Here is a 20,215-nt window from a genome sequence, read left to right on the forward strand (position 1 = left end):
GCTGTAAAAGGCGGCCCCATCCAGGAAACACACAGCCAGGCAGACGAGCTCCGAGCCAGCTCCCATGTCAGAGGATGAAGAGAGCACATCCAGTTAGTCACAGTCAGAGAAACAGGACTACACTGGAAAACAGGCCAAGCTCCAACATCTAGAAACAAAGGTGTTGATGGCAGCAGCACAGCTAATATTTCTCTCCAGGATGGAGTCACAGCCAAACAGGAACAGACCAGATGAAGCTACTATGAGAAAAAGCAGAGAGAGCAGAACGTTAGAGATTGAACTAACAGATTCTGCAGAATAGGAGAATAGAGACAGAATGAGCAGAATGATGAAAAAGGGGTCCCTATGTCCTCCAAAAGTCTAAGCCTATAGCAGCTAGGGGTGTGCAAAATAATCGTCATGATGATGCATCGTGATTCTAATTTTCGTGATCTACTGCATCGATTCTTGATGCCAAGAATCGATTATTAATTTAAAAAAATGAATAAATAAAATTGCATGAATGGTTGGCGAACATCAGCCAAAAACAAGTGTAATACCACTTCCAGTCCAGTAGATGTCGCTGCAAATGTGTTGACGCACGCTGCCTTGTGTCACAAGCATTTCCGGCCACGGGATACTGTGCCGAGTCATTCAAAAACAAAACATGGAGGAGAAAATTTTGCAATGCATCGCAATAATTCAAGCATCGTGATGCATCGTGATAGAATCGCATCGTGGCCTGTGAATCGTGATTCGAATCGAATCGTGACTTCTTTGGCGATACCCACCCCTAATAGCAGCACAACTATAGAGATATCTCAGGATAACCGGAGCCACTCTAACTATAAGCTTTATCAAAAAGGAAAGTTTTAAGCCTAGTCTTAAAAGTAGACAGGGTGTCTGCCTCACGGACTAAAACTGGTAGTTGGTTCCACAGGAGAGGAGCCTGATAACTAAAAGATCTGCCTGATTGCCATGATTTAAGACGTTTTCTATTTTTTATTCCCACATAATTAGTTCACATAATTAGTTCCATGATATCACCACTTTTCTAAGTTGTGTTTTCAAAATGGTGGCCGGAGAAAAAATGTGGTAAAACCGGGTTTTATCTAGAGAAACACCTGCAACTTTTACTAATCATCTCTTCTTTTAAGCTTATGATATCTCTTCAGGCCCCTGTACTGGTACTCAACCATTAGCCAATTTAGACAGTGTCTTCCCAACATAAATAGACAGAAAACTAATAAATCTAATAAAAAAAACTTATACTCTCACTGAACAGCAAATAATTTAATATGGTTTGATGAAGATATTATCTATATCTCTTGACTTGATTTTTGTTGTTGAGATTGACTTAGTCCTTCTACAGAGACCTGGCTGCAGCAGGTGGATTATGTTACTATAAATAAATTGGCTATTTAAAAAAAAAGACATTTATTAAAGGGGTCATAGAATGCAAAACTGAATTCCCATTGTCATAGATGAATAATGACAGTTCAGTGGGTGAAATGGATGTGCAGAGAAGTTCAAACCCATCAACACCTCCTTTCTCCTCAAATTCTACAATCCTAAACTTCCACCATTTTTTTAGGTATGAAAAGTAGGACAAAAGAGGACGTCTGGTCCCCCAACTATATCTGATGTTTCAGTGAGTGAGTGCTTGTTGCTATGATGCGTCTTTGCTCAGCAGCTTCGCTCGTTGTAAACCAACCAATCAGAGCACAGCTCATCTAAATATTCATGATCATACCATAAAAGGAAGAAAACCTGTGGTTTCATTCAAGGGCTTTTAACCAGGCTGCATTAGGGCTCATAGAACAGCTAATATGCCATTTTCAGCCCAACCAATGTTACACACCCTATTCAGAGACCTGAAGGACCAGATACCCTATAGAATCATTCTATCACTAAAATCTAATTAAAAACAGTTGTATATCTGGAATTTATATATTGGACAGGGAGATCATAATTAGTCAATGATAAAAACCTTTTTTTTTGGGAAAACAAGTCTGTAAAACAGTAACACTGCTCCTCTGTACATTAGGCCTTTAACTCCTTAAAGGAGGGCATAGTGACGGCCAAATATCCCTCTATCTCAACTCTATGAATATGTTCCATCTTTGATCTGTTGTCGCTGTGAAACAGATCAGTTTGTTTATTTTCACTGAGGTTTTGAGACCTTACTGAAAAGTATACTATGAATGGAGACATAGTCTTGTACCAAATTCAGTTCAATTCTATTTAGTTTATTTCTATAGCACCAATTCACAACACATGTCATCTCAAGGCCTTTTACAATTCAACCAGATCATCCAGTCAGATTGGTTCAAAGTTTTCTATCTAAGGAAAACTAGTTAATTGGATCGACTTATTGACTTGAAGGAGGTCCCTCACACTAAGCATGCTTGTGGCGACAGTGGAGAGGAAAAACTCCCTTTTAACAGGAAGAAACTGTTTTGCTGTTTTACAGCCATTCATTGAGTGCTAAAGGAATAGCCTCGTGAGACCATCCTGATCTCGCGAGCTTTTAAGATTTCACTCGCAGATCAGTCTGGAGACTCTCCGTTGAAGAAAATTTGGAGCCGTTCACCAAACGAACGTCCAATCAGCGTTGGCTTTGAGGCGGGTTGAGGTGTGACGCAACGAGAAGCGCAACAGTTCAGTCTAAAGAACATGGCGGCTTCAGCCGATGAAACTAGCGTAAGCGTGGCTATCGAGCAAGTTTTATCGGAATTACAGAGTATTTCTTCACTGAAAGAAGAGCAAAACATTGCTCTGGAGGCTTTTCTCAGAGGAAAAGATGTTTTTGCTCTTCTCCCGACTGGTTTCGGCAAGAGTAGCCTGGCTGTTAGTACGTCATATGCTTCGTTGATCTGATTGGTTTATTTGGCCCGTCTATCACCAACATAGGCCATTCAGCTAACCAGTATTTTCGCCCCTTCCCAAAATTACTTCTATGGAAGGTTTCCAGATGGATATGCGGAGCAAATCCATCTGGCGGAGTCAGGTTACTAAAGGAATTCATTGTTCATTTTCTCAAAAGAAATGTTTGTATCATTGGCAAGTTGACTAATTATTATATTTCTGTCCAATATATAAATTCCAGATATACAACTGTTTTTAATTAGATGGATGGCATTTCTGCAACCAGCATGAATAATAAAGTTCAACTTCTGCAAGCCTGGTGGTGAATACCTGTGGAACTGGTTACATGTGCCATGATTTAAGATTAAAGAGCTGTTTGTATCATCATAAAGCATTTTAATTATTTTCCTGAATTGTATTCAATGAAATATACTTTAAATTGTAGCTTGATAGGAATACTATAATGTAAAAGAAAAAAACTAAATCTTTCTCCCAATCCAAATTGTGTCAACGTTTTAAAGATAAAAAGGATTTTCAACTGAATCAAATGCTTTCCAAAAATTAAAAAATAAATAAACCCATTTTCGTTAATCATAAATCTGTATGCAATTAAATATATTTTAAAATGTAGCTTGATGGGAATACTATAATGTAAAATAAAAAAAACAAAAGTGTCCAGGGAAATTTTATATGAATGCAGAGCACTAATGGTTTTTGCGTTTGCTTGAAGTTAGATGAATCCATCCGTGAACTAATGTCGCCATCTGGTGGAGGATAGGTAGAAGTGAAGGAAAACAGAGCTTGGATGAGCTGGATTTAAAGGAAAAGTCATTTTCTGAATTCATACTTCTGAAGTTACTTCAATTATGAAAATATTATTAATGCAGAGTCATTTTCATGTGAATGTGCTTTACTGGAGGCGTCCATGTTTGTCAAAGAACACTACTGCCACCTACTGGTTAGTGACATTGTCACGGTGCGGTATCGGCTGTTGATCAAGTCCCAGTGCTGTATCTGGTGTTTGTCACAACGCGCTATTATCCAGGTCATCTTGAAAACATTCTCCTTCCAAATGTTGGCTACATATTCCGTGTTTTTTCTCTGGCCAGAAGTTCGATGGCAAATCCTCCCTCTTCAAGTTGGCGATCCAACGACCAACCCGTCCGTGGAGGATCAGGAATCAGAAAGGTGGAATAACTCTTTTTTTCACTTTTACCTGATGTATTCCAGCATCCAGCTGCCATGCACGTGGGCATTGTCAGTTTCACTATAGCTCTGGTGAATTTCAATGGTGAAGTCCTCTGGAAATCTTCAATAATTGTTGTTGATTGCAGATGTGTCTAGTAGTTCCCATTGATTTAGTTTGTAAAGCGGGGAGAATGGCGCTAGGCTTACCGCACCGTGACGTCACTGCTGGAAGATGGCAGGAGGGAGGGGTTAATATATTTGGGAAAAAATGGCCGCTCCCAGACTCAGTGATCGCTACAAAAACTCATTTCCATCCGTCTGTCCAGAAATGGACTCAGACATTTAAGTACACTGAAGCATAAAATGATTTGTAGTGGTGCTGTATTTTTATTTATCATGACTTTGTACTTTTTCTTATTGAGAAACATGTGACAAACAAAAATGTAACATGCTGAATTATTTGCAGTCCTCCTCAGCAGCTGCCTGATTCTTATGGTTAGAACAAGGTTCCTGAACGTTTATGCCTCCTGTTCTAAAACCACATGTCCTGTAGGGTGATAAGGTTTTTCTTCTACATTTTTTTAACACTCCTTAGTTTCAGGTTCTCAGTGGGATTCATGTTAAATAGGATGAAAATATAGCTGAACCATTCCCTGCATCACTGCCACAAATTTTTTTTTTACATTGTTGGAAAGATTAACAGAGCTTGGATTTATTGTTATTTTTTTCCTTCTGTGTTCCAGTTCCTCAGAACATGATGTCTTCTTTCATAAGCCATCTTTTTATAAAAAAAAAAGATGTTACTTGTGGAAGATAGATCATTATTTTCTGTGATTTTTGGTCTAATTCAAAACCCAGACTTTTCCCTCTGGGGAAAAGGAGCTTTTGCCTGATGATCAGCCTTCTAGTCAAAGTCATGATCCATGTGGTTTCCCCCTCTATATCTTCTAGTAGTTTACTTCCTCTGTGGAAAATCCAATGATACCTTTTGCTCCCTTCAATTCAATTCTATTCACTTTATTTCTATAGCTCCAATTCACATCATGTCATCTCAGGTCACTTTCCAGTTCACCAGATCATCCAGTCAGATTGAATTAAAGTTTTCTATCTAAGGAAAACCAGCTGATTGCATCGACTCATTTACTCTTCAGCAATCCCTCACACTAAGCATGCTTGTAGCGACAGTGGAGAGGAAAAACTCCCTTTGAACAGGAAGAAACCTCCAGCAGAACCAGGCTCAGTGTGAGCGGCCATCTGCTGAGGCCGACTGGGGTTCAAGGAGACAGAAGCAGACATAGAAAAAGAAGCATAGATACAAAAGGCAACTGTCAACCAGCTCCACAGGCGGCCCCGTCCAGGAAACACACAGCCAGGCAGACGAGCTCCGAGCCAGCTCCCATGTCAGAGGATGTTGGGGGCTTAAAGTCATAGGGAAGTCATATTTAAATGTCAAATCTAATGTACTCTTTATCAGACTATATTGTCCCAAAATATGGAAAGTTTCAATAAAAAAAAAAAAATCCTGTCTTAAAATCTGTGTTAGTTTTTTTCGTTATCTTCTGCAGGCCAGTTAGTTCTACGTCAGCCTGAACACCTAAATTCAGCCAATCATATATCAACGGTCATCTGTCAATCAAATTCTTTCGGTCATAGCATCTTGATTCATATGTCGCAGCTAATATACGCAACGGTTGAAATAAGAACCATTTATTTTACCATTGAGTTCCGTCCCAGTGTTCACGGGGATGGACGTCTGTGTCTTTGGCAGGCGTAGAGCTAACAGAACTGGCAGCGTTGCGAGGCAAGGGCTCAAACATGTACGGCTGGAAGCCTTCTACACCTTCTAGACATAACTAACAGCTCTGCTTTACTGTGGACTGGATTTGCTCTGTATTTTCTCTCTGTCTGTCCGCTTTTGTCTTCTTAAATCCCAGGTTGGTCTTAGCTGATTGCCACTCACACTAAACCTGGTTCTCTGGTGGAGACATCTTCTTGTTAAAAGTTAGTTTTCCCTTCACCTCTGCTGCATACATTACGGTAGAGTCAATGAGAAAACGCAGAAGAAGAAGGAGCAAATCCTGCAAAGCATTTGGATGCAGTCAGCTGTTTTTTCTTATATAGAAAACTAAGCCGATAATCTGATTAAAATTTACTCCTAAAGTGCCTTGAGAGGACAGATTTTGTGAAGTCATACTTTAGAAATAAAGTGAATGGAAACAGGAAACACATCTGAATCCCTCAGATTTTCTAGCACTCAAGTATAATATAATATAACTAAAGTCATAAACATTGATCTCAAATTGCTGGAGGCTTCTCCATGTCCCACAGTAGAAGGGATACAATGGAAGGCGATGTTTAAACACAAGGGAACCTCCAAAAAGGGAAAACCCTCTGACGTCCTGCAGCAAATATTAAATAAAAGAAGATTCAAACAAAGGAGCAGACACATAGTTAACCATAGGAAGTTAGTATAAGCTGTTAAAATGAGACCTTTCTGTTGCCTGGCGGATTTTAAAAGGTGCTTATTTTACAACCAGCATGATCATGACTTGTTTTGGTTTCAAAGATGTATTTAATTACCTAGTTGAAACTTGGAAAGTCTTATTCTTTTCTAGACAAGAAAAGGATTATTTGTTTTAAAAGGTTTTCATCCAATCAGGTGAATGGAACTGAAGAGAAAACAGAGAGAGTTTTTGGAAGTTTTCCTGCTTAAACTGCTCTTTAAATTCAGATCATATCTGTTATCTCCAGGTGATCTTACATAAGCAAGCGGTGTGGACTGAAGCCATGTGCGTTCTGGGCTGCGCTTGCAAACCGGAGACACCGGCTGTTTAATTTACTGCAGCAACCGTTTTCCTTTCCACCCTCACAGCGGGAGCCTTCAACGTTTAAAAGGCTGACAAAGTGAAAAGTTTATTTTGAAATACCAGTAACCTGACAGGCCCGGGAGGCAGTAAAGTGTGGAAAACGCTTGATCTCTGACGGATAAGAAATTGGTTGATTTTCTGACGTGAAATGGAAGTCTGTAAAAGTAATCAACCCTTAACCTCCTCATGCTGCAGAAATGCTCATGGATGTTTGAACAAGATTTAAAGAATCGAGGCTTTAGGCCTACTTGGAATTTTCTGGTATTTTTTCTTCCAGTTTATGAAATAAACTTGGTAAAACAGAATGGTGGGATTAAAAGAATTTGGCAAAAAAAAAAAAGAAAATCAACAATAATCCAAGCAAGAATGAAGGAGCAGTTAGCCTCATATCCTGAAATAAATACATTAATTTACCAATTGATGTGAATAACTATACTTGTTGGCAGAAAAGTAAAGCTGAATAGGGACACAGTGAAGATAAGTAAGAATGTCCAAAGCACAAGCAGTAAGTAAAGATCCAAACAGCTTCAACCAAATCGAAGTTAAAATTTTTACCTGACAAAAAAATAGTCAAAGGCTCAGGGTAGAACGTTTTAGCTTTAGCCATTTAATTTAAACTGTTTGCATTTTGGCAGGTTTCTGCAAAATGTCATAATCAGACACTTTCTTTTACAAAGTTTTATCATAACATGTATTTCAGGACCATAAAATGTTTTTTCTCTCTTTCTATTCCCAAATATTTTTAAGAACTTCTTACTAACTCTAAAAGATGGGGATCTATCTTAATGGATAAAACACTAAACTCATTAGCATTAAAAAAAGAAGCTAGTTTGACATCTTAATGTGTCCAGTTCTGCAGATTTACTTCAGTCAGGTGTGTCTCTGTTTGATGTTCAAACATCTGCTGGACAGGTGCTTAAATGAGGACGTGTTCCTCTGGAGCAGGAATGGGGAGGGGGAAATACAGTCGGGACAGGCACACATGCCACACTCGCAAACACAGGTGTTCACACTTATCCTAATTAGTACCCCCACCCTAAGGCTGAGAGGTCTGGACAATTTCACTCACAAGATTTTTTATACTAGTTTTGTAAACAGGGTTGCAGGGTTTTTATTCTTTAATGTGTGCCTATGCAGGGGCTGGAGGCTTCTTATGAAACCTGGTTTAAAAAATGATTGTTTTTGTAAATCATTGCTGCTTTAATAAATGCACACACAAAAGATGAAATGCAATAAATACAAACACTCGCCTGTGACGGACTGGCAACATGTTAAGGGTGTTTCCCCACCTTTCTCCTATAGACGGCTGGAGATAGGGACCAAACAGAGAGGCAGAGGGACGGACGGATGGATGATGGTTGGATGATGGTTGGATGGATGACGGATGGATGGATGATGGTTGGATGATGGTTGGATGGATGATGGTTGGATGATGGTTGGATGGATGACGGATGGGTGGATGATGGTTGGATGATGGTTTGATGAATGACAGATGGATGGATGATGGTTGGATGATGGTTGGATGGAGGACAGATGGGTGGATGATGGTTGGATGATGGTTGGATGATGGTTTGATGAATGACGGATGGATGGATGATGGTTGGATGATGGTTGGATGGATGACGGATGGGTGGATGATGGTTGGATGATGGTTTAATGAATGACGGATGGATGGATGATGGTTGGATGATGGTTTGATGAATGACGGATGGATGGATGATGGTTGGATGATGGTTGGATGGATGACGGATGGGTGGATGATGGTTGGATGATGGTTTAATGAATGACGGATGGATGGATGATGGTTGGATGATGGTTGGATGGATGACGGATGGGTGGATGATGGTTGGATGATGGTTTGATGAATGACAGATGGATGGATGATGGTTGGATGATGGTTGGATGGATGACGGATGGATGGATGATGGTTGGATGGATGACGGATGGGTGGATGATGGTTGGATGATCGTTGTATGGATGACGGATGGGTGGATGATGGTTGGATGATGGTTGGATGAATGACAGATAAATTGATGATGGATGGATGATGGTTGGATGATGGTTGGATTAATGACAAATGGATGGATGATGGTTGGATGATGGTTGGATGGATGATGGATGGATGGTGGTTGGATGATGGTTGGATGATGGTTTGATGAATGACGGATGGATGGATGATGGTTGGATGATGGTTGGACGGAGGACGGATGGGTGGATGATGGTTGGATGATGGTTGGATGAATGACAGATAAATTGATGATGGATGGATGATGGTTGGATGATGGTTGGATGGATGACGGATGGATGGATGATGGTTGAATGATGGTTGGATGGATGATGGATGGATGATGGATGGATGATGGTTGGATGATGGTTGGATGAATGACGGATGGATGGATGATAGATGGATGATGGTTGGATGATGGTTGGATGGATGATGGACGGATGGATGATGGTTGGATGGATGACGGATGGATGGATGATGGTTGGATGGATGACGGATGGGTGGATGATGGTTGGATGATGGTTTGATGAATGACGGATGGATGGATGATGGTTGGATGATGGTTGGATGGATGACAGATGGATGGATGGATGATGGTTGGATGGATGACGGATGGGTGGATGATGGTTGGATGATGGTTTGATGAATGACGGATGGATGGATGATGGTTGGATGATGGTTGGATGGATGACGGATGGATGGATGATGGATTGATGATGGTTTGATGGATGACGGATGGATGGATGATGGTTGGATGATGGTTGGATGGATGACAGATGGATGGATGATGGATGGATGATGGTTGGATGGATGGATGATGGATGGATGATGGTTGGATGGATGATGGTTGGATGATGGTTGGATGGATGACGGATGGATGGATGATGGTTGGATGATGGTTGGATGGATGACAGATGGATGGATGATGGTTAGATGGATGGATGGATGATGGATGGATGATGGTTGGATGGATGGATGATGGATGGATGATGGTTGGATGGATGGATGATGGATGGATGATGTTTGGATGGATGATGGATGGATGGATGATGGTTGGATGATGGTTGGATGGATGATGGATGGATGGATGATGGTTGGATGATGGTTGGATGGATGACCGATGGATGGATGATGGTTGGATGGATGACAGATGGATGGATGATGGATGGATGATGGTTGGATGGATGGATGATGGATGGATGATGGTTGGATGGATGATGGATGGATGATGTTTGGATGGATGATGGATGGATGGATGATGGTTGGATGATGGTTGGATGGATGACGGATGGATGGATGATGGTTGGATGATGGTTGGATGGATGACGGATGGATGGATGATGGTTTTATGATGGTTGGATGGATGACAGATGGATGGATGATGGATGGATGATGGTTGGATGATGGTTGGATGGATGACAGATGGATGGATGGATGATGGTTGGATGGATGACGGATGGGTGGATGATGGTTTGATGAATGACGGATGGATGGATGATGGTTGGATGGATGACGGATGGGTGGATGATGGTTGGATGATGGTTTGATGAATGACGGATGGATGGATGATGGTTGGATGATGGTTGGATGGATGACAGATGGATGGATGATGGATGGATGATGGTTGGATGGATGGATGATGGATGGATGATGGTTGGATGGATGATGGTTGGATGATGGTTGGATGGATGACGGATGGATGGATGATGGTTGGATGATGGTTGGATGGATGACAGATGGATGGATGATGGTTGGATGGATGGATGATGGATGGATGATGGTTGGATGGATGGATGATGGATGGATGATGGTTGGATGGATGGATGATGGATGGATGATGTTTGGATGGATGATGGATGGATGGATGATGGATGGATGATGGTTGGATGGATGACGGATGGATGGATGATGGTTGGATGGATGACGGATGGATGGATGATGGTTGGATGATGGTTGGATGGATGACAGATGGATGGATGATGGATGGATGATGGTTGGATGGATGGATGATGGATGGATGATGGTTGGATGGATGACAGATGGATGGATGATGGTTGGATGATGGTTGGATGGATGACAGATGGATGGATGATGGATGGATGATGGTTGGATGGATGGATGATGGATGGATGATGGTTGGATGGATGCAATCCATTAAATGCAACATGTATTTTTTTGCTTAAGCAGGATAGAAAGGTTGAATGTGGGGGTGTAGCAACAAACATAAAAGAGGCAATATGTTTGTCCTGTTTTCACCTCCTTTATATATCCTGCTGTTGTTGTTCTGGTTTTCAGTAATAAAATTCCAGAAGTGGCATCCTATGGTTTCAGGAGATCCAGTCAAAGCAAAAAAAAAGCAGCTTGGTCAGACTTCCTGTTTGTTCTGTTGAGTTGCAGCTGAATATTTATTTAACAGCATTTCCTAAAGACAAAGAACAAGTTGTAGAATAGAAGTTGAGCATGCTGCCACCTTTATGTCTCCTGAGCTGCTTCTTCTGACTCCTCTGTAGCCGTTTAAATCTTGTAATTCTGATAGTGTTTATTGGCAGTGAAAATGCAAATAATAAGTGATATCTGAGCTTAACATGAAAATTGACACAGATCAAGGGAATGGCTAGGAACTTAAAGGTTTTAAAACTCACTAGGACTGACATGTTGTGTGTGTTTGTAGGTCCTAATTTTCCTTACTTTAAATACTAAATTAATGTAAGGGATGTAAAATGTTAATGTTGCACATATATAAAGGCTTTTCATCAAGTATCCCTTTCATCCTCCAAGCAATAGTTTCCATATTTTCTGAAGATCCCAGAGTCGGCCTCTGCAGATGGCCGCTCACACTGAGCCTGGTTCTGCTGGAGGTTTCTTCCTGTTCAAAGGGAGTTTTTTCTCTCTACTGTCGCTACAAGCATGCTTAGTGTGAGGGATTGCTGAAGAGTCAATGAGTCGATGCAATCAACTGGTTTTCCTTAGATGGAAAACTTTGAATCAATTTGACTGGATGATCTGGTGAACTGGAAAGTGACCTGAGATGACATGTGTTGTGAATTGGCGCTATAGAAATAAATTTAATTTATTTAATTGAAAGAGGTTTTTTTTTAGTTTGGCTGCTTTTTCACTAATTTTCTTAAAATTTCCACAGAAATATCTATAGTTCAATTAATTTAAGTTTTATATTTTGCATTTGTGCTGTCAGTAAGAAGTTTAATTGAATATTGGATTACCGAAAGTTTGTAGCAACAATTAGAGTTAATTTAGTTATAATGCTAATTAGCACCACTTGCCTATTATGGGTTTTAACATCCTATTAAATCTAAATATACTGATCAGTTACAACCACTGTTCTCAGTCATTAGTGTCTTTCTTTAAAAAAAAAAAGACTTACATATTAAGCCCTGCAGTTTAGAAGTACTCACTAAATAACTTGGTGTTGCTAAAAAGTTGCTTTCAGGATCCTTTCGAAGTCAACTATAGAGCATATATGATGACATGTTGCCTTGCTTTGAAATATTCGTTTTCTCCCAAGAAACTATGGAAGCCCAGAGTGGTCATGTCCCTCTGATACTTTTTCACAAAGGTTTTCTCGAGAAAACATGTTAATTTTCTCATTATATAAAGATAACAAAAGCCATTTTCTCATCATAACGAGATGATTGGTGTTAAAACTGATTACATTCTTCAATACCACAACAGCGGGAGAGGATTTATAAGTCATGGCAGCCTATGTGTAATTCTGTAAATAATCCTGTGTTTAATTTTTAGGTAACGAGACGACGTTGTTTCATGATTTGCTTCTGATTCATACGCAATCACATCTATGCCTCCAGGTGTTTTTTGAACAGCCCGGTGTTACGCCTGTAACACTGGGCGTTAATGGTTAATGGTTACTGTAGGATACATTAACCCCCAAAATGAGCCCAGATTAGAGATTTTTATTAAAAAAAACAATCAGATTTTTTCATGTATTCCATGCAATCCAATCATCCACCACAGCCTGACACTAGCTACGTTTACATGGACACAACTAATCGGATTTAAGGCCTGATCAGATCAAAAATGTTTCATGTAAACATGTCAGACTGAAGATTCTAATCCGATTCGGTCCGATCGGATCTAAATTTAATTCCGAATGAGAGAGGTGGTTTTTGCCGATCGCCATTCCGATTGGCGTCCATGTAAACACCCATTCGGATCTTAAGAGTAAAATAGTCTTCACTGCGCATGTGTGCGACGTCAGCGTGACGTTTTTTCGCCTTGTCAACAACAGGAAACCACCGGTCGCTCTCGCTCTGTTTGTGAACAACATGGCGGGAGGAAAGTCGAAGTGGTCTGTCACCGACACCTGTTTCTTGCTTGAAACCTTAAGGGAGCTCAACATAATTGAACGCCTTGATGGCAGAAAGTCTAGGAACGCAGACTTATACAGTCAAGTTCATTTAAAGCTGCAGGAAGCAGGAATTGACAGAAGTATCGACCAGATAAAAAATCGATGGAAGAGTTTGAAAGCGGCCTATAGGGCTTGGTCGTCGTGACGTAGGCACTTCGCGTCGCCGCCATGTTGAATGCGTCTTTTACCGCGGCTCAGACTACTGCCTATGACTACCGGGTACTGTACTCCCTCTCAGCCGTGTTTTAATTTGATTAATTTCACCTTAACTTGATTTCAACCATGGTAAACCGTTGCTGTATTGTGGGCTGTAACAGCTCAACACATGATCGCCATGGAAACATAGAAAATGGGTTAACTTTCCACCGCTTTCCTGAATGGACGCGTAACCATGGAGACCAAGCGTCAGAGATAGAGTCGTCGGCTAGCTTGGATCGCGGCTGTAAGATGACCGAACATAACTTTCCACAGTATTCCAATGTCATTGAGAGTGTGTTCCCTGCATTTTCATTCTGGTAAGTTAAAGATGCACGGTTTTATTTTATAGCCTACTTTGTTTCTTTCCTTCAAAGTTGGGATCTTTTACGGGAAAATAATAAAAACGGCAGCGGGAAAATGCTCAAATACGTGAGAAACCCGGAGGGTTGGCAGTTAACGTTACTAACTACACATTTGAAACACATAGCAGCTAGTTAAAAGTACATTACATGCGTGAGTGGTTGTTAGCATTAGCGGTTAGCAGTTGCTAAACTAGCAGGTTCCAGAGTCCGTCTGATCACAGCTTACCTTCGTACGGATTACTGTGTTCCCACTGTTTGCTGGCTTTATGATCTGCAACTCCTGAACCCATCCATTCATGAACTGCACAGGAGACTCCAAGGACTTGTAGCTTCGGAACTGTTTTGAAGTATAGGCGCTCACTCATCGGTGCTCCACTCATTGTTTGGAACTTTATATGGATCCAAATGATTAATAATGCTGATTTTGTCACCATACCGGTCCCTGGCTTCTCTATTTAATGTGTCCCGGTAAATTCCAGATCCTTTTCGGGATTTTAACATCTTTTTTCTCTCTACTTCTGTCTCTTCTTTCAACAACAACGTTGTATCAGAGCTATGTTTACGTTTGCGTAGCCGTCAATATGACCGCGACGTCCCACAATGCAACGTGGATCCCGAGCCCTATTACAAAGCCAAAACTCAAAACTGCAAAAGTGGGTCTGACCCAGCCTGCTTTGAGTTCTATGATCAAATGGATGAAATGATGGGAAATAGGCCGTTGTCAAATTTGTCCTCCAACGGCGTGGATGTTGGCTTGGAGAATGAAGAGGACTACAACTCGGACATTCCTCAAGAAGATGGCAGCATCACGGGTAAGCAAGCACAGGTTCATCACATTAATTACAGTTAACTGACGTTGTCTAAAGGCGGGTACATACTAATGGGAAATTGGGCCGATTTTTGTCCCGATCTCCCCCAGCCAAAGCCAGCAGAGGTCTGACACGTTTAATGTTTAAAGCTAACAGCCGACTAACAGCTGATTGACGAAGAGGAAGTAAAAACAAACGAGCACAGCCATAGCTCACAACCCTGCTCTCCAAGAGATCAAAAATGCTTGTGGTATATAGATAGATAGATAGATAGAGAGAGAGAGAGAGAGAGAGAGAGAGAGAGAGAGAGAGATAGATATAGATATATATATATCTATATATATATATATATATATATATATATATATATAGATATAGATATAGATATATATATATATCTATATAGATATAGATATATATATATATAGATATAGATATATATCTATATATCTATATAGATATATATAATGCATGTTTTCCCTCAGAAAGTCAGAAGAATTAGTTTGTGTGGGTTGTGCTCTGTAGTGCGCACCCTACACTGTATGATCTTGTGCTATATGTCTTTTGTATTTAAGTGTGTGGTCTCTACATCTGTGAAGGTTTGAGGAATTATGTAGTGTGTACCTGGCTTAAACAAATCTTGATAGGAAACCCCACTAGCCAGCCAATGTGGGCCAGTAAAGAAATTAATGTGCAAATATTTTTACTAGTCTTCATTGTGCATAAGCTATGGGCAGGTGTGAAAAATGCTGCAAAGTAAGATGGCTTTAAAAATAGAAATAAACAAAATGCAAGCTGAATAAACAAAAAAGAAATCACATCAATATTTGGTGTGACCACCTTTGTCTTCAAATCATTATTCTTACTTTGCAGTATTTTTTTAACCACATCTGCCAAAACCTTTGGATTTACTCCAACTTTAACTGTGTACAAGGGAAGGCCATGAATACAAAACACTTACATTTTTTTTGTGTGTTTTTTTTTCCTTCAGATAATGAGTCCAGCACTGAAATCTCAGACAGCAGCTCGACTCACCGGATCCCAACACAGACAGAGGAAGGTCCTCCTCATACCTCTAAGGAAGTACAGCCATCCAGAAAAAGTAAGTTATGTGTTAAAGAAGACTGCCAAAGAAACAGGGATTATTTTTAATTTTGTGTAATATTTTCTAATTTCAGGTGTTGGGGGAAAAACAAGCACTTTGATTAACACAATGTTAAGAATGATTACTCTTGGTTTGATGTCATAAAGGTTCCCAAAACAGCAATTCTGGAGTAGCCCTTTGCTTGTACTTCATAAGGAGTTCTCCCAGTTAATGAACTATCCCATTCCCACCCACAAGTGAATCAGATTTGTCCCCCTTAAATTTTGTAGGTGATTTGTCTGAGATAACAATTTACGTTGTTTCTTGAGTGATCTTGTAATGGTAATAAACAAACTAATGTCTATGTATAATGTTGTAGGACCACGAGAAAGATCATCTGGCTATGCAAAAGCTATGCACACTTGGGCAACTGAACAACAGGTCTTCTTGGAGAAGATGCAGGAATCGCAAAACAAGTGGCTTGAAGACCAACAGGAAAAACGTCAACAAAGGGAAGAAAGGTTTTTGACAAGGTTCATAGAAGAGAGTACCCTCTCACATCAGCGCCTCATCGGCCAGCTTTTTGATGGCCTAAAGTCTATCTTCCCAACCCCCCCACCTCCACAAGGAATGGCTCCAGGACCCTCCTACCCACCTCAGCATCACTACCCTCCTCAGCATCCCTACCCAGGCTACAGCGGGTCAGCTCAGATTCCCCACAACACCCCAAACTATAGCGAAAACTACAGCTCTGAATACTGCCTGCATGATCTAGATTAGGTGTCACTTACCTAATGCATTTTGTTTATTTTTATTTCAGAGTTCCAAAAGTTTACTGCTGGGTTTACATACTCAAAGGAGTTTTGTTTAGTAAAAAAAATAACAGTTTCCAGTTAGTTTTCTCAAGGGAAAAAAGAAACCCAGTTAACATATTTTTTATGGCAGAACTGTCAGAAACTAGACTGAAGGTGAAAGCAAAACAGTCATTTTTGTTACAGGTTAATGAACAGTTTGTTTAATAAAGAATTTATAGCACTGCCACAACACTCTGCAGCACCAGGATATATCACAATCTACCTCTACAGCTGTGTTAAAGGCAGTTTATTCATTTTTTTTCCTTTTATAAACGTATTCAGAAGTTTGTATTTACATGTTTATTGAAAAATGGTGAAGCTCTATGGGCACATGTTCTGTTTTGCACTGACTGCACAAATGTTAAACTTGCACTTTTTTATGTGCCATGGCAAGTCTTGCCATTTTCTTTTGCACTGCACTAGCACTGTAGAGTACTAACAAGTTTAATTATACAAAAATGTCTGTTGAATGTATGAAAATATCTGGTTTATTAAAGAGCATTGAAAGATTATTGTTTTTACATTTTCTAAGACAATCTGTTAACGTTTCAGCTTTACTAAATCAATATGCTTAACTGCATATAAAATAACTTTTTAAATCAATATAAAAAATATATCACAAGTATCTTCCCTGTGCTTCGTAAACATCTGATGAACCTACAAGATGTGATCAATTAAAAACAAGGACTACCAGAATTATTCCAAAGCAAATATCAAAATATGATCCTCCACTCATCCTATACTATGCTGAACTTAACTGCACAAAAAAAGCCCTTGAAAACAAATTAAAATGTCAAGTTTTTCCTTGTGCTTCATAAATCAATTACAAATAAGGACAATCTGGATTGTTTTGACACAAAATCAAAATACCAGCTATAGTATACTTAACCTGTTATATGCTTAACTATAAAAAATATGCAATAAAGAAGACATCCAAATATTTAATGCAGGTGACCTGTGCGGAGCGGAAAGTGGGTGGCCATGTAAGTTGTCAAAGCCTCTCTCACACTGGTTCCATCACTACTGCACTGGGGGTCAGCTGGCTGGTTAGGCTGAGGATAGTTGTTCGCATGGTCACGACCCTCCTCCAGCCAGCTGTTGTTGGCATAATCTCCCTCCCTTTGACAGAAGTTGTGGAGCCCACAGCAGGTAGCAATCATTGTAGGAGCAAAGCTAAAGTGAAAATCACTTCTTTTTAGAAGGATTCTCCACCTTGACTTCAACAATCCAAATGTCATTTCTACCCCCACCCTGACTGAGCTAAGGTACACATTAAATGACTGTTGTTGAGGAGTCAGACGAGGAGAGTTGGGGTATGCTTTAATAAGCCAGTCAAGAAGGGGGTATGCCGGGTCACCAACAATAAAGAGGTTGATGTCTTTGCCTTCGATGTTCTTCACGCACTGAAAAAGAGGTACAAGGACAAGTTATTGTGACTAACTGATTCTATTGCAGTTTCATATAATTTTACTTCAAGGATGAAGTGAAAAAAAAGGCAAATTAAGATGTTTAAACAAAGATCTTTTGTTAAAATAGGTTAAAAGAGTACACATTGCAAAAAATATTTTGCCTTTGTTAGCAAAAATGCAGAATTTATTGTCCTTACCTTTGGCAACAGATGGGCCCTTTGAAAGATGTCCGAATTGCGCAAGGCATTGGCATCGTGTGCGCTCCCTGGCATCTTACAACTGATGCTCCAGAAACTGGGGGGAGAGGGGAAGGTGTCAGGATGTTTCATAGCTTAAGACAGCATATAAAATTAAACTGTACCACCATATTTATATACAGATTTCCTCCAAATTATTCATACCTTCTAATTAAAGAAGGAAAAAAATTCAGCTGTTAGTGAAATAAGTTTAAATTGAGAAAAGTAATAATATATTACAAATCCATGAAAATTATGACACTGAATTTGAATTGTGGTTCAAAAGAATTATTAAAAACAACTAAACAAAAAATAAAACAAGTAAACAAGCCTAATGGGGCGACAAAGCTAAAATATTTTTGAGCAACACTTTGAGGCAATCACTGCAATCAGGTGTTTTCTGCTGTTTAACAAGACTTCTACACCTGCTGACAGGTATTTTGGTCCACTGTTCATGGAAAAGGTGCTCTAATGTGCCGGGGACTGTTTTGTTGGTTTTATTTATTTATTTTTTTCTTTATCACAATTCAAAAGAAATATTTTGTGAAAGTAAATTTATATTTAGTAATTTTTTAAAATATATTATTAGTTTATTTAGTTTCTTGTTATTTTGAGTACTATTGTGAAGTCAGCCTTTTTTAAAATTGGAGGATATGAATAATTTTGAGGACAACTGTACCTACATGGGCTGTCAGACATATACAGTATAAACAAAAAATTATGCTGTAATACTATCAAGATCATTCAGATGTGTTTTGTGGTAAATGTAAAAATCGTAATACTTAGGAAAGAATGCTGTTTTGAAGGCAAAGGGTAGTCAGATTAATTTAAATCTCTCTTCAGTTAATTCACCATGTATTTTGTTAATTAATGAAAACTGAATACTTCTATTTTTAAAACAATTATTTTGCAGCATTCACACCTGACAAATATTTTTTCACAGCACTGCCTGTGTACACGTGTGTGCAATCTGTCTTGTTTTGTGAATTTCTGAATGAAATAAGTAGTACATAGATGTCCTACCAACAGTTGTTGTCCACAACAGCTTGCAGTACGTAAGACGGCCAACCCTTTCTGTTGACGAAATCCTTATATCCATCAGAGGGAGGAAGGACGGGGATGTGCGATCCGTCGATGAGTCCAAGAATTTGGGGGATGTGGTGAGAGGCCTCAAAACCTCTGGCGATCTCCAACGCCTCCTCATCAGTTGGGACACGGATCAGTTGTTTAATGGGCCCCGTAATCATACTTTTGCAGAACATATATACAAACTTTTTCACGCTGCTCTTACTTATCCCAAATTGATTTGCGATGATTCTGTATTCAGCAGAACTGCCCAGTTTATAAAGTACAATGGCAACTCGCATGATGAGTGGGACTGGACTTCTCACGGTCACCTCCTCTGGGGCCATATGACTCCATCAAAGTGCACAACTTCATAAATGATAGTCGTTTCATTCGGAAGTTCTGCTTCCACTCCCGATCCGTGAACTCCACGAGCACCACACGCTCCCACCAGTCTTTACTCCGAACCTTCATCCACTGGCTCCTGGTCCTTGGCGGAGGAGGTGGCAATAAATGTAAGGTGCGGATGGACATACCATCCTGCTCTCTACCACTGAAGCGAAGGAGGGTTAGCATAAGGTACTGGTGAGCCCTTAACTTAACTAAAATGAACACCAAAAACAAAAGTATTGTTAGAAAGATGCGACGAAGGTCCATGATGGAAAAAAACCGACATCAACAAACACGACTGAAGAAAAAGAAGTGAGGGGCAGGCACAAAGAGTAGCTAAAGTTGAGGAATTGCGGACAAGTACTAGTTTGTTTACAAAAAGCCGGTTTCTTCTTCTACTGCTAAAGCGGAAGTACACTCTTCTTCTTCTTCTTCTTCTGTTGTTTTACAGTTCTGCGCATGCCCAAAAGATTTAATCTGATCCAACGCTTGGTACATGTATACACACGTCATGATC

General features: G+C 39.9%; 2 protein-coding genes across 2 annotated transcripts; one reads left to right on the forward strand and one right to left on the reverse strand.

Annotated features, from left to right (window-relative positions):
• The first annotated feature begins 14,381 nt into the window (after positions 1 to 14,381).
• Positions 14,382 to 17,009, forward strand: LOC119790916. Its single transcript, XM_038296684.1, has 3 exons — positions 14,382 to 14,663; positions 15,652 to 15,762; positions 16,124 to 17,009. The coding sequence occupies exons 1-3, from the start codon at positions 14,543 to 14,545 to the stop codon at positions 16,522 to 16,524; spliced, it is 633 nt and encodes a 210-aa protein (XP_038152612.1). The 5' UTR covers positions 14,382 to 14,542; the 3' UTR covers positions 16,525 to 17,009.
• Positions 17,010 to 17,050: 41 nt separating this feature from the next.
• LOC119790939 (protein ALP1-like) lies at positions 17,051 to 19,655 on the reverse strand. The gene is made up of 3 exons (XM_038296720.1): positions 19,267 to 19,655; positions 18,205 to 18,301; positions 17,051 to 18,001 (listed from the first exon to the last, which is right to left on the reverse strand). The coding sequence occupies exons 1-3, from the start codon at positions 19,653 to 19,655 to the stop codon at positions 17,540 to 17,542; spliced, it is 948 nt and encodes a 315-aa protein (XP_038152648.1). The 3' UTR covers positions 17,051 to 17,539.
• Between the last annotated feature and the right edge of the window lie 560 nt (positions 19,656 to 20,215).

Source organism: Cyprinodon tularosa, unplaced genomic scaffold, assembly GCF_016077235.1.
Source record: "Cyprinodon tularosa strain WSP-4 unplaced genomic scaffold, ASM1607723v1 ctg375, whole genome shotgun sequence".
NCBI classification, from domain to species: domain Eukaryota; kingdom Metazoa; phylum Chordata; class Actinopteri; order Cyprinodontiformes; family Cyprinodontidae; genus Cyprinodon; species Cyprinodon tularosa.